Genomic DNA, 14,914 nt, shown 5'->3' with positions numbered 1-14,914 from the left:
AAATCCTTACTATTAAGCTAACTGAGATACACAACAAATATTTGTATTGCAATTAACATGAAATTAAACATGAAAAGTAATTAAATTTTAGTTTACAATCATAAGACCATCATAAGTCATGTCGCGAGGGGTCTTAAGTTTACCACAAAAGTTATGACAATTCGTAACTTAGGACACTTTCGAAAACATATCTTACGACTATGACATGTCATAAGACCATCATAAGACATGTCTTAGTCATAAGATACTTTCGAAAACCAGGCCCCAGTAATTCATTTTTTTTTACTTTAAATACTCCATTCCTAAAATATCAATCAGGAGAGGCATTTGTATAAGTGACTTGTCACTTGTTCTCATGCCATGTATTGTATGTATTGTATTGATGTACGTATTTATTTATTTGTTTTTAAATAAAATATTGTTTACACTAAAATATCCACTATACTTAAAACAGCTGCACATGCCTTCCTTTATCGCGGGATTCGGACATATCACATACTTGTTGTCCCTGCTACAGTGTAGGACCAAACCTTCTCGACACAAAAATCCCCAAAAAACTCATTCCCGTATTCTTCATTGTCACTGAATTCATCATTGTCCAGTGCCTAATCTAGGATTTTTGAGAGGAAGAAGTGATTCTCATTCCATGATGGATTTATCTCAAAAGACAGAGAAGTGAAGATGGAAAGAAAAAAAATACAGAAAAAAGTTAAAATAAAGATATAAAAAAATGAATATTTAGAAAACAAAAACACAAAAAATAAAATACAAAATAAACAACAAAACAAATATCAGCGGCAAGAAGGGTCATAAATAATATAGACCTTCTATTGATCATAGGTAAAAAATGATGCAAAACATCGAAGTTGGGTAAGAATAATATTATATTCAGTTTTCTAATTCACAACTCATATTGCTGCGGTACAAATGTGTTACTCTGAGGATAAAGTTTTTTTTAGTTCACTGAGTTTTTAAATTTATTTATTGATTCCGCATCACGAGTTGAATCATCAAGATTATTTCAAAGACGTATGGCTGATGGAATAAATGAATCATTAGTCAATGCTAGTCTGCAGATTGGAATTATGATGTCATTTCCATTGGGTAGAGGATGGACCGTCATACTTTGGATTTGAACCACAATGATTCCATCAACAAATGCATCGATGCTGTAAGTTTAGATCGACGCATAATTATATTTTTGGGAAATACGGCCGGGATATTTTCAATTTTCATGATCTTATTCATATGCTGTTGTCATTTTAGTTCGACATTTTTTTTTAAAATGTTTTTGATCTATCGTTCAAACATTTAAAGTTGACCATTAATATAAACCATCTTTAATAGGAATGTGTTATTAATCAATAAATTTGATAGGTGCTCGCACGGGACCAAACATCTTTTAGCTAAAATTGAAACCGGAAGTCATGGGAGAGTCTGCGCACTGAGTCATCAAGATTTGACAACTTACCAAGGATAAATTAACTTGATTTCAGCTTCTGCAGCAGCAATTTGGTGCAATAGTGCGTCATTTTATGAAAAACACATTACTTATTATTTACTTAATTTTGATATGCACCAAAGACTGTCTTACTAATTCATCATTTGACCCTTGAATTAACTCGTTTTCCACCCCTCCGATCTACTTCTGAAAAGTGATGTGTATCTTTTCTATATTTGTCTGGGCAGTTTACAGTATCCATATAACCGATGCATCATTTTCGAAGATAAATCTCAATGTTACTCATAAATTTAAACACACATAACAAGTTGAATTTATTAAAACATGAATAGTTGACCCCTCCCTGATGGTTAGAATATTGTAATTTTCTGTTGAGGTTATCTACAGTCTATCCAGATGGTGTATCACCAAGATATGCATATAGCTGATACAATTACAAAGTAGCATAACACAAACTCTGAAAGGCTTTTTAAACCAACTAAGATACTAATCTTAAATACAAATCCATGCAATATGACATACAGTACGCCCAAGGAGTTTGTAATCCCAAACTCCATACTCCGATATTTTTCCTGGTGTAACACCAGGAAACTCCGACATCCCTCCCAAAATTCTCGGAGAAATTTGGGAGTATTCCCTCCGACTTCCGCGTAAATCCGCTACCTTTTGTTTATTGTATTAGCGACATCTCTCCCAGTCTGGTGTGACGCGGTGTGACACCAGGTAATTAATTGCCCTAATCCGTCTGATCTATGCCGGCACGCGACAGTCAAGGTATGTGAGCTTTCTAATGTAAATAAACAATTGTATTTCCTGTCTATTGATTATCAGGTTATATCTGATTGCTTGAAACAAATGAAAGATTAAAATAAAAAGCAAAACGTTGTTGTTAATTCTTTCAATTACTCTGTACATTTTAATCAAGTTTTTAAACAACTATATTTGATTTTGACTTCCGTTTTTTTATCAGTAAATAAATATTTAATTTACTGAAAGAGATATAATTGTGCAACAATAAACGGAGACTAACGCTGAATAAATGAGGGCAGTTTAAAGAAAAATTACACGTCTCAAAGTTTTTTATACTACCAAGTAAAAAAGAAAATATTATTCCTTATCTGTTATGCTAATAATTCTACGCCATTTCCATTTTACGATTACAAAATAAAAGTTTTAAAATCCAAAACGTTGTTGTTAATGCTTTCAATTGCATTAAAGTTTTATAAAAAAAAAATCTATACTTGATTATGACCTCGTTTTTTATTTATCGGTAATTGATATAACTTACGAAAAGAGACATACTTGCATGAAAATAAACGGAAACTAACGCTGAAGGTATAAAATGTGAGCAGTGAGTTTAAAGAAAATTACGTGTCTTAAAACTTGTATATGCAAGTAAAAAAGAAAATACTATTCACCATTCGTTATGCTTAATAAGTCTACGGCATTTTCTCTTCACGATTAGCATTACTTTAGGATATAATACATTTCGGCTACAACAGGAATACTTCTATAGCTGCATCAACTCGTCGTTGCATAATATTCATTTACGCACAATGAATGTAAACCTTTGTGTTGTATTTAGAACAGTTATCTTTAAATATTTTTAAAACAATTAATTGCCGTGGGAAGACGACACGCATCTCAGTGATCAACAGTGCGTGGTTGAACTTGAAACTTGACTTTGCTCACAATATTGAATGCTAAAAATAGTGACATCAATTTTGTCCACGAGATTTTTATTTGGCGGGAAATAGTATCATGTAACAGTAAACTCAGGTGACCTTTCTGGATAACCGTGGGAAAATTCATGTAATGATTGACATTTGTGTGCGTTAAGATTGAGGCTCTAGAAGGTCCTTTTACAATTGATTAACCGGATTCTAAATTTTATTCCTTTTCTGAATAAACGAACATCAGCCTTTTATTTATACGTTTCTCAGTCAACAGAGGACATAAACCTGGACATTATTTATACTTCCATAGTCAACACTATACATTAATGGTAGATGAAAACAGGATGCATGTCGTTCAGTTCCTGATGGGCGTTGGTAGAGATCCTCTGTGAAAATGTGTCGATCGTAAAAATCCGATCCACATTTTTTTTTACATATTTCTTTCTTGTACGATATAATTTCATTTTAATATTCTATAGTATAAATTGTTGAAATACTTCTTTTTATATTTCGCCGAGGACTTTTAACAGCAGTAAAATACGGATTGCGCCAATCCAATTTTATTTTAAATAATAAAAGATCAATAACAGATCATCAGTGGCGGATCCAGGGGGGGGGGGTTTCCGGGGGTGCGCACCCCCCCTTTATTTTTGCCGATCAATGCATTTGTATCGGGACATATGTTTTGCACCCCCCCTTTGCCCTGGGTTAGCACCCCTTAGCACCCCCCCCCCTTTCGAAAATTCCTGCATCCGCCCCTGGATCATAACAGATAAAAAACACATGATTTTATTTCTTCATATAATTAAATAAGGTTGTGATTTTTATGTTGTGTCTGGGCGGGGAATTATCTCAGTATTTATGAATATAGGGCTGCCACATTGCATACAAAACTATTTGTCACTTTACAGTTTCTTTTTTAAATTCAAATATTTCAAGTCGGTAATCTACTGAGGTAGTGAAACATAATATTTTACATTTCAAAATAAATTGAAAGTAACAAGAGTTCACTTGTTGGTCCGATAAATTAACTCTAGGGTTTGATTTAGATTGGACAAATTACCGTAAAAACAACATTTTGTTTTAAGCCAGTTGATATTAATTATATAATATTGAACTATTAATGAACCGGATATTCACTGAGTAGGTCATAAAAGGTTCTAATTGTGGTAAAATCATCTTTGTTGAAACTTTGTTGAAAAAACAAAAATTATGACCTGATCGGACTATAATGAAAATACTAAATTAGTGTTTTATTCGTATTTTTATACGTTTTTACGTTTTATTTAATATGACAATGACATGGGCATATACATACAAGAATAATTATCTTATTTTAAATAAAAATGTCACACTTTTATCTTACAATGAATGGACATTTAAATAACGTATTTTAAAGCACACAGGTGCAATCAAGATCGATTAAATGTACAAAGGTAATAAATCTGGCTAATCCGATTATGTTGTCACGCGTCATTAATTTTCAGTTCATCCGATGGGCAATAAACCAATTAACAGCCACGCGGTGTTGGGAGAGAATCTTTGGAGGAAATTGGGAGTAGAATCCGTGATTCGCGGTGTCACACCGCTACACTCGGAAATCGGTGATAAAAGTTCGCGATTACAAACTCTCTGGGCGTACTGTATCATACACAATACAGAGTTGACTAATTTAAAAACACTTGTACTTCAATGCAGTCTCACTAATTAGCGACAAGAACAATTAATTTGGGGATAAGGAAACAAATTTAGCAGCAGATAACAAAAATTTATAATAAAAGTGAATATTCGATGTTTTATAATGTAAAGTTTCAATTTTCATTAGATTTTTTACCACCATGACCACGGGATCCATGTATTATGGCTCTAGTTCAATAGACCATGTTGTTAAGTTTGTTGCTGTGGTTTATATGTGTTTCTGGATATTTTTAATATGAGCATGATGAGGCAGGCGTTGCCTGAGAAAGGGGACGAAGTCCATATCAATGACTTTTCATAAATCTAACATATTTTAATGTTACAAAAGAAACAGAAATACCATAAAGTTACCAATGTTGGTCCTATTTTACCATTAATCTCATGACAAACAAACAGGAAGACAAAAAAGATATTTGAGCAAATGCAGGGAAAATAAAAGTTAGAAAAAAAGTTAACAATTTTGAGTTCATAAGAACATTGGAAATTATCTATTTTTTTTTTATTTTTTTCGACTGTTCTAGTAGGGGATGAAATATGACTTGGTTTTCCTGTTTGAATCATTTTACACATAGTAATTATGGGGCCCTTTATAGCTTGCTGTTCAGTGAGAGCCAAAGCTCCATGTTGTAGGTTTTACTTTGGCATATAATTGTCACAGGCACTTGTTTCTGTCAATATGGGGATTACTATCCATACCCTGTACGAAAATAGAAAAAATCGAAAGATTTTTCGTACGGGTATGGATAGTAAATCCATATTAACAGAAACATGTGCCTGTGATAATTGTTGTATTTTTCATCACACCAGGACAATAAAAAGATTTTGAGGAGGCTGCTATTTTCTGTAGGTAGGGTTAAACAAACAAGTTCTTTTTTTTATGGCATGAAAATAGTAATTAAAAATAAGTCAGTATGCCAAAATTTAGTTGCTCACAGACAAATATTAATTCAGTAAAAAAAGTACAAGAATTCACCAAAATGCAGTTGACAAAGAAATATATAAGATTTTTCTGTTATAGGTGTAGAAGATAGAAAAATGGTTTGACCCAGTTGTATGTGGTAAGAAAGACACTTGATAAGTACAAGATACAAAAAAGAATAGAGTTTTGGTCAACATCCTGCTCTGGTTATAAAAAGTTACACCAATTTCCTTAAGATCCCAGCCAGTAGTAAATCACCCTACATGTAGTATAAACCAGAGGAAAAAAGAGATGTAGCTAGTTGAATTAAAGTTTGCAGGTAAAATTAATGTATGAATGATTGTGTAAGGCATAGAATCAAAAGTAATTTTCATAATAAAAATTTACTTGTATTCCTACAGTGTTTTTATTAAGAAAAATATAAACCTAAGCAGAAAAGTGTTTAAAAATGTTATTTAGAAAAGACACGGCTATATAATATGATTTAATTTTCCATTTCTATGACAAAAATGGGTTCCATTATTTATTACATTTGTTTTACAGATGAGTTTACCGAGACCATCAGGGCTGAAAGCCCCATCAAAGATTGGCAAGCCTACAGGTCTGCCCCAGCCCAAATCAGCCTCTTCTCTTCCAGCTCCAGATAAAGCCAAAAGTAAGATATATTATAGTTATAACATTTAGTGTTAGGTCAAACAAAATAGTATGTGTGGTTCCAGTTACATCTAAAAATATGTTAGGGTAGGAAGGTAGGGATTTTTTTTTATTTTATTGTTTTTTTTACATTGAGTCTACGGGATCAACATTCTGACTTTAACAGTGCTTAATTTAAAATGCCAAAAAAATCTTTAGGGTAGGCTATTATTAAGACTATGAAGTAGGGTAGGTAGGGTATCTGGAACCACACATATATTTTTATTTGGCCTTAGAACAGCATTGTGACGCATGTACATGTATTGTAATTATAAATAGTTTTTATTTCATGATTATTCTGTTGTAAAATTTATTACAAGTTAGACAAAGATGTTTAAAAAATCTTTTTATTAATCATTTTAATATCATGATATGTTTTCTAGTGTTTAAAATCCACTTTTGATTTGTAGTTCCGCAAAAATTGTCACAAAGAGTAGGTAAAACATTTTTATTCCAGTGGAATGTGATTAGTTTCAACATTGTCGTTATCAAGGGTTGTTGGCATTCAAGGAATAAACCACAAGAGTAGCCACCATATGGTGTACCCAAAAAAGGAGGGGTATATTTGGAATATCAGGCTGTATAATATAGATGTACAATCTTGAACTGAATGAGAATCATATTACTTATTATGATTTGTAAAATCATATATTCTGTAATTCATGTCAATATTTTGGCAACACTGAAATGAAGTTTTAAGATTTACCGTTTGAATTTGTCAATCATATCATTACATGTATAGAAATATATGGAAATATTCTACCATCTTCCAATTCCATCTTGCATAGGTGGATAAACAATGATGAAAGTAAATGTAAATGTTAATTCATTATTTTTGTGATCTTTAGTAATTGCCAAAATTAAATGTTTGCAAAAAATCTGTTTAACAAGAATTGAGGACAGAAAGTCACGGACAAAAAGGTCACGTGACTTTTTTCACAGGACAAAAGGTCACAATTCATTTGAAGAAATTTTTATAACATTTTCCACAGAAAGTACTGTTATAGATAGAGATAATTGTAAGCAGCAAGAATGTTTAGTAAAGTAAGATCTACAAACACATCACCATCACCAAAACACAATTTTGTCATGAATCCATCTGTGTCCATTGTTTAATATTCACATAGACCAAGGTGAGCGACACAGGCTCTTTAGAGCCTCTAGTTCAAGTATAATGACACATTTCCTTAACTTAAATATGAATATATGTGATAAAAAGTAAATATTTCAAGATATGTTTCTTACATATTCAAACAATTGTCAACAGATGACTTGTGATTTTTTGTCCTGTGACTTTTTGTCCGACCAAATTTGTGACTTTATGTCCTGTGACTTTCTGTCCGTTTACCGTTTAACAATTGGACACAACTATTTCTGAATTAACAGTATACATAACTTGGCTTTAACACTGTTCTATATAAAGAAAATAAAGAGAACTTTGATTTTTACAGGGACCATTCCAAGTAAGTTTTGTGTCAGGTGATTTTTTTTAACAATTTGAAAATAACTTGTTTAATAAATGTATAAGGATATATATTTGATGTTTAACAAATGCTAAAACATGATTTAAATGTTAACATTACATATTAGATATACACAGAGAAAAATACACATTACTTAAAACATGTGTATGAATTAATTGGATCAACAATACATTTCACAATGAAACAATTCTCAATGCGTTGATTAAGCCTGATTCAGTAAATTCAAATTCAAACTGATTTAACTTACCGTACTTTAAATTGAGTACAAACAAAATTACCAACAAATCATTTGATTTTCATTTATAGTCAGGTGATATATAGAAAATGTTATTGATTGGTTCAGGTAGAGAAAAATGGTTATATGTTAATTTATTCAGAACTGGTGTGATGATAATAAATTAAAAAAAAAGATGCATACACCCAGTAGAATAAATGTTATCTCTTGTTTTATAATTTGATGACCAATAAATCATTTCATATTTCTTGTTTACGTTAACAGTTTTAAAGGTCATTGTTAATTATCAACAAAAATCTTAAATTTTAAAATAGATTATAAGTTATAAGTTTAAATTTTTGCAATTGTTTTATATTGAAATATATTATGTGAAACTTTTTTTTACAATTGCTGACCTGTTTTCATTTTAATGTACTTAAGCTTGGAACGGGAAGCTATTTTGCTAATACAAAATCTCTTTAAGACTTTTTGGTACTTAGTATAATTATATATTATAATCATATTACTTTAAGTTTCATGGATTTGTTTAATGTACAGTGTTCCATTTTTACCACTGCATTTGTATTTTTGAAAAGTAAATTGCGAGTCAAGGGAGATAATTTTAGCTATCAGTGGAACACGGTACATTTTTTTAAACTTTATTGTGAATTGAACTTCTGGGAGAGAAAAAAAATTGATGCCTTACCCCATTACTGCTTTATTCACCTCTCAAAGCGAAAATTGGCTTAGAAGTCTCGCTCAGGTAAAGGTAACAGGGCTTTCCTTGCTTATACTGTTAGCCCAATCACTGCCACGATGATGATAAACTGGTATGGCTTCCTTCACCTTTGATTCTTATCAAAATCAATGCACATGCTTGCAGGACTTTACAAATTTCAGGGGTTCAAAAATTATATTTTTATCCTGTTTATGCTTCATGGATTAAAACTTTTATTTTATCTGAAGTATTATAATTGAAGTTGTGAAGAGCACATACTATCATGGCTGATAAATATATATATATATAAAATCTTCTCCAGTCTCAGGAATGCATGATTTTCTATTCATATTTTTCAACTTTCTCTGTTCTTAAATATATATTATTATTATTATGGTAATATACACATTTGATATTCTGACCAGCAAAATAATATTTCTTTTTGACAGCCTTGATGCCGTATTATTATGAAATGAAATACCTGACTTTTTTTTAAAATCTTTATTTTATGATATCATTTTTGTTCACTTTACTTGAAATAGTTTTTAAATAGCAGAATTGAAACCATCTCATTCTCTTGGTGTTTCATGGTCTTGAAAAGGCTTTACTTTGAGAAACACTATACCAAGATAAAAAACTTAACATACAAAAAATCATCGTATGTGGTAATATCTCAGTTCTTTGAAATTTTTATATGATGAAAGATTTTTTTCGAGACCTTCCAAGATATCATTTTTACTTAACATGATTGAACTTTTTATTTCAAAGCATGTTAGTTTTATATTAACTTTGAATGTTTCTATTTCATTTTTGTATTGATGCATATGTTTTATTTCTAAATTGCCATTCTATTCAAGGTTGGACATGTTTGCTTCCTAAATCTTTTTTTGATGTGCAACCTTGGGATCAGGAAAATGAAGTTTTAAATTCAGATCCTATACAAGTTTTCTATAACTATATATATCAAAATAACAAATTTATATATATTGATGTTAATTCAACTCAAATACATTTTTATTGACTTTTCCCCCTGGATGTCGACATGAATTAGAATGGCAGTTATCTCCCCTTTTACCATTTGAATGTCTTGATTGTGTGTTGCTATGTTTCTGTTTATGTGTTGCTAGGTGCCATTGCTAAAAGTGCTCGTGCTGCAGGTTTTAGTGCTACACAAGCTGATAAGTATGCCACCACTGTTGTCAATAAACTGCCAGGTAATTTATGTTTCCATGGTTTCATGTTTCAAGAAGTGATGTAAATGACCAAACTAAAACTAATTTATACATATTGATTGATATGATAATACTCTGTCATCAAATTGTCTTCTTACAAAACTGTGGATTCATTCATGGAATTGATGAAAGATATGTTTTTTTTCCATTGAATTTTTTTTGCCAAGTCTGCATACCAGGCTATAGAAAAAATAGTTCTTTAGTTTGATACTAACATTAGCATATAAAAAAGTAACTATTACTTAACTGAATGTTATTAGAAAATAACTGATTTTGTTTATGTATAAATTTAGTAAGAAAATAATTTCAATCAGTGAAATCGCATTCCTTCTATAGATTGTTTGGTCACATGTTGGTTGGAAAAACAAATTATGCATCACCATATGAAATTGATTATTTTATCTGACTCACAAGTTTTCTACATGTGTATTTGAATGTTGTCTGCCTTCTATGTTGCCTTCTTGCATGTCACCTGTCTTACATTGTTTTATGCTTCTACAATTTGCATTTCTACTATTCTTATTGATGCTGGTAGTTCACTACTGATCAATCTGTCATCTGCAAATATTTTCAATTGGGTCGATTTTCAGATGCCAAAAAAAGAAATATGGAAGCTGTAGTATTTTAAACTAATTTTTTTCATTTCGTTTTATAAAACGTGCATGTGCACAAAAGTCTGTTAACAGAGAAATATGGGCTAAGCAATGAACCAATGATATAGTTTTGCCGCTATACATGCGCAAACATTATTTTCGATTCAAGCGTACTAGTTTAAACTGATCTATGCGTTCTAATTTAAAGTAAGATCGGTTTATTTTAGATCAATTCAAACTAAACTATCTCTTTTGGTGTTTTAGTTTAGACCAATTGAAGACTGATTCAAAGCCTTCAAATTATCCCTTAAATCGATCTAAAGTGAACCGATCTAGTTAAAATCGCTCTAAATGTCCTAGTGTGAATGAGGTCTAAGTTAATCTTGGTACATGCTTAATGTCACCAGAGGGTCATATAAGGTCCTAAAAGCAGAAGCTGTCCGAGTATGTACAACTGTTAAATTGAATTTTGATGAGTGATTAATTTTTAGGTAATTTCATGATTTATTAATTAGTTATTAATATCAGAAAATTTGCTTTCACAAATTTGATCTTTCTATGGGAAGATAAGAATTAGGAAATAAAAAAAAAACAAAATTGGGAAAACTTCTATAGAGGAAATTTAAGAATTTCTCATGTTTTCACTGTCATGACTGTTCTAAACACCCATTTTTATTGATGGATAAATTTGAGAAGTTCCTTCCCTGGGTCTAATGATTGTTTTTTTTTATATAACCAGCCTCTTACTTAGTGAGAACATGTACTTTATATAATTCATGTCGATTGTCTGTTTTTTTGACTTGAGGGAACAAACTTTTAACAGGTTTATTATGAAAAACAAACGTTAGTCATTAGTTCTTTACTTTTGAAATTTGAATGTAATGTATTTTTGACCATTTTTTCAGTCTCTTTAAATCCAGTCTCCACAGTCCTACATGTGAAAACGTGTCCATTCTATACTCTTATAAATGTTTATCTTCAAGCAGATTCCATTGTATGTAGTGGCCATGCAAATATAACTTACTATACATGATATGTTACAGGCCCTGAATATGAAGTACCACCCCCTCCATCAGATGATTTTAAGATAGGTGACAGAGTATGGGTAGGAGGGAGTAAGCCAGGTGTGATTGCATTTCTGGGCGAAACTCAGTTTGCCGCAGGAGAATGGGCAGGTGTAGCACTGGACAAACAAGAAGGCAAAAATGACGGGTCAGTTAAAGGTATCAGATACTTTCAGTGTGAATCAGATAGGGGTGTGTTCGCTAGAATTTCTAAGTTATCTAGAACCCCAGGACTTCTACCAATGTCAGGAAAAATGGACGATACATTGTCAGAAACTCCTATGAAACCAAATGGACCGGCAAGAAGACCTACAACGCCAAGTGTTACACCTTCAAGAGGAGTGTTTGGTTCTAATACTAGTTTAAGCAGAGCATCTCCTGCCCCGGGAACCAGACCTGGGAGTAGACCCGCTTTGAAGGTTGGAGATCGTGTGTTTGTTAGTGGCAGTAAGATGGGTACACTGCAGTACATGGGAGAAACAGACTTTGCTAAAGGAGAATGGGCGGGAGTTGAACTTGACGAAAAACAGGGTAAAAATGATGGTGCAGTTGCTGGTAAAAGGTATGGTTCTGTAAAAATGGGCTGAATTTTATAAATACCTTGCTTGCTTGAAACAGAATACATGTAATTTAAATTTCTTTTAATCTCACATGAAATGTTCAATTATGATTTAAAAAAAACATCATATTCAGCTAGTTTGTTTTGAAGGAGCTATTCTGTGCAAACTTTTGGCTTGATATTTTTATCAATTCATTTCAGCATTACAATAATTGCTAACTCTGACTGACAGAATTAAATGTAAATATTCTTTGAAGATAATAAGATATTTTGTCTTGGGCCTGTCTTAATTATTTTAATTATAACTATAATTTTAAGTTTTGTTTCTATTATATACATTTCTAAATAGAAAAATGGAAGTTCAAATTGAAGTGTAAAGTCAATTTTAGTTTTAATTGCTATAAGAACTTTTATCATGAAAAAGATTTGATATTTCTATTTCAGATATTTTGAATGTAAGCCTATGTTTGGTTTATTTGCACCAATTCATAAAGTCACTCGTCTGACATCAGGAACAGCCGGGCCAGGAAAACCAGCTACGACTCCTACATCACAGTCCCGGTCTTTGATGAACACAAGTCTTCGTCTTTCAAAAGAAAGGAGCGGGAGTCAGGAATCCGTCAGTTCCATTAGCTCGTCAGCATCCAGCGTGTCACGTAGCCGGGTAAGACTTGGAGTCACATCACTCGGCAATCAGGTACATGCAGTTTACAAACTGAATATTATAAGCTTTAGATTTGGCTTCAGAGTGTGACAAATTTGCATAATTGGTGATATTATATTATTTTTTAAAGAGGGGATCCTTTGTCTACTTGCATTGGTAACCCTTTTAAGAATATTTTTTTCAAACTCAGATGCTTATTTTATAAATGTCAATGGGGAAACTAAAGATTTTTTTTTAGTAGATTCTTATATTCAATCATTATTTTGCTATTAGCTTTTCATTTCACTATTGAGCTTTTCTATTTAATATCTGAATAATACACGATCATTAACAAATTCTGAGGATTGAAAGAGAATTTAAATTCCAATCTTGAAAATTTCACTATCTTACAAGGTAACAAATCACAATCACTACATTAGAGTTTATCTACATTTTGTAACAAATCTTTAATTCTTTTGTTTTTACACATTCACCCTTTTTATTTACTGACTGAATTTTCAAGGGAGCTAAAATAACTATCATTTTATTATTAGATTAATCACTATTATCCTTTGATTTTGAATGTGTTATTTTTTTTAACCGGAGACCTAAATATTAAGATCTGTCAAAAAGAAATACTGAAGGTTTAATAATAAAGCAATAAAAACTTTAATAGTTTACTGTATGAAATACATTTAAGTTAGACAAAAATTGTAACTTCATTTTGTCAAGACATTTGAAAAACTCTTCATGGATAATTTTTCAAAGTTTCAAATTTTTAGTGTTCTTTCGTAAAAGTGCTCACATAAACAAAAAGAAATAAAACATATCCATTTTTTTCTTAAATGTGATTTTAGATAACTGATCTAGTTTAAATATTTGTGTAAAATAATAATGTGACATTAAAAAAAACAAAAAAAAACACTTTTTTGATGTCTTAATATATTGGGGATGAGATTATAGGAAATATATAATATCACAATCTATTATAATATTGTCAACCAAAAAAAAAAAGAGAAACAATTGAAAAATATCAGCTCCAGGGGTTTTACTAATTTCACCATTTCACATGATATTTATTTTTTTACCATCACATCATCAATTCATCACACATCAAAAATATTTGTCTCATCAATCATAGTTGTTTATTTACTAATGTTTGTTTTTGTTACATGTTCATTTCATTTCATCTGATTTGTTTTGTTTTGTTTCTTTGGATGCATTAAACTAAAAGAAATCAAATTTCTCTTTAGATTCAAGATTCTCATAAATTTTGGTTGATTTATAGTTTTTAAAGCCACTTTTCAATATTTTATAAACTAATGTACATGTAGTTAAGACATAATTTATAAAACATGTATATACATACCTCTTAACAGAAGTTGGGATGGAGGAATCTTATTGAGACCTTAAAAAGCAACACATATAGTAAAGGAGGGACATTTTCCTTATTGGTTTGTTTTCAATAATTTCCTGATATAGATTAAACCACAAAAACATATTTGTATGAAATTTGATCTCTGAGGAAGATCAAAATTCAAAGGGAAAAAATACACAAACAAAAAAATCCCACTCCAGGCATTGGCCTAATAGAAATAGAATAGAATTGCAAAGACAAACCACTTGGGAAATTATTCATATCAAAGATAAACCACATAATATACAAACAACTATGGTTTAAAAATATTTCTTGCATTCTGAAAACCTCCACCTTTGCAATTGCTGTAAACACTGTTCTTATAAACAAGATTTTAATAGCATGATGACTTATTGTTGTCCTGACAAATGATACTGTCTCCCCCTAATGAGCCTCTTCCTGCAATGATTCCTGCAGAACAGCCATTTTGTTATATTAACAACTGTCTTGAATTAATTGTGTGCTATTCAACATCTTGCAAATATTATCCTGCAGATTGGCTTATCATGCTAATCTTTGAATTGTTGTCTCTAACTGTGTGC

General features: G+C 31.2%; 1 protein-coding gene across 16 annotated transcripts in view; it reads left to right on the top strand.

Annotated features, from left to right (window-relative positions):
* Positions 1 to 1,419: 1,419 nt before the first annotated feature.
* LOC139527193 (CAP-Gly domain-containing linker protein 1-like) overlaps positions 1,420 to 14,914 on the top strand; it is a 64,590-nt gene continuing 51,095 nt past the window's right edge. For 5 of the 16 annotated variants that reach the window (XM_071322513.1, XM_071322512.1, XM_071322515.1 and 2 more), the window contains exons 1-5: positions 1,420 to 1,523; positions 5,855 to 6,074; positions 6,299 to 6,410; positions 11,733 to 12,315; positions 12,757 to 13,009. In XM_071322513.1, the coding sequence (XP_071178614.1) occupies positions 6,299 to 6,410; positions 11,733 to 12,315; positions 12,757 to 13,009 (948 nt within the window). In that variant the 5' untranslated portion in view covers positions 1,420 to 1,523; positions 5,855 to 6,074. Of the gene's footprint in view, positions 1,524 to 5,854; positions 6,075 to 6,298; positions 6,411 to 7,899; positions 7,912 to 9,991; positions 10,079 to 11,732; positions 12,316 to 12,756; positions 13,010 to 14,914 lie in introns of all 16 variants that reach the window. The other 11 variants (XM_071322510.1, XM_071322504.1, XM_071322505.1 and 8 more) reach the window with 4 other exon arrangements.

The sequence above is a fragment of the Mytilus edulis genome, chromosome 6 (genome assembly GCF_963676685.1).
Source record: "Mytilus edulis chromosome 6, xbMytEdul2.2, whole genome shotgun sequence".
Taxonomy (NCBI): domain Eukaryota; kingdom Metazoa; phylum Mollusca; class Bivalvia; order Mytilida; family Mytilidae; genus Mytilus; species Mytilus edulis.
This window is presented reverse-complemented; position numbering and strand designations above follow the sequence as displayed.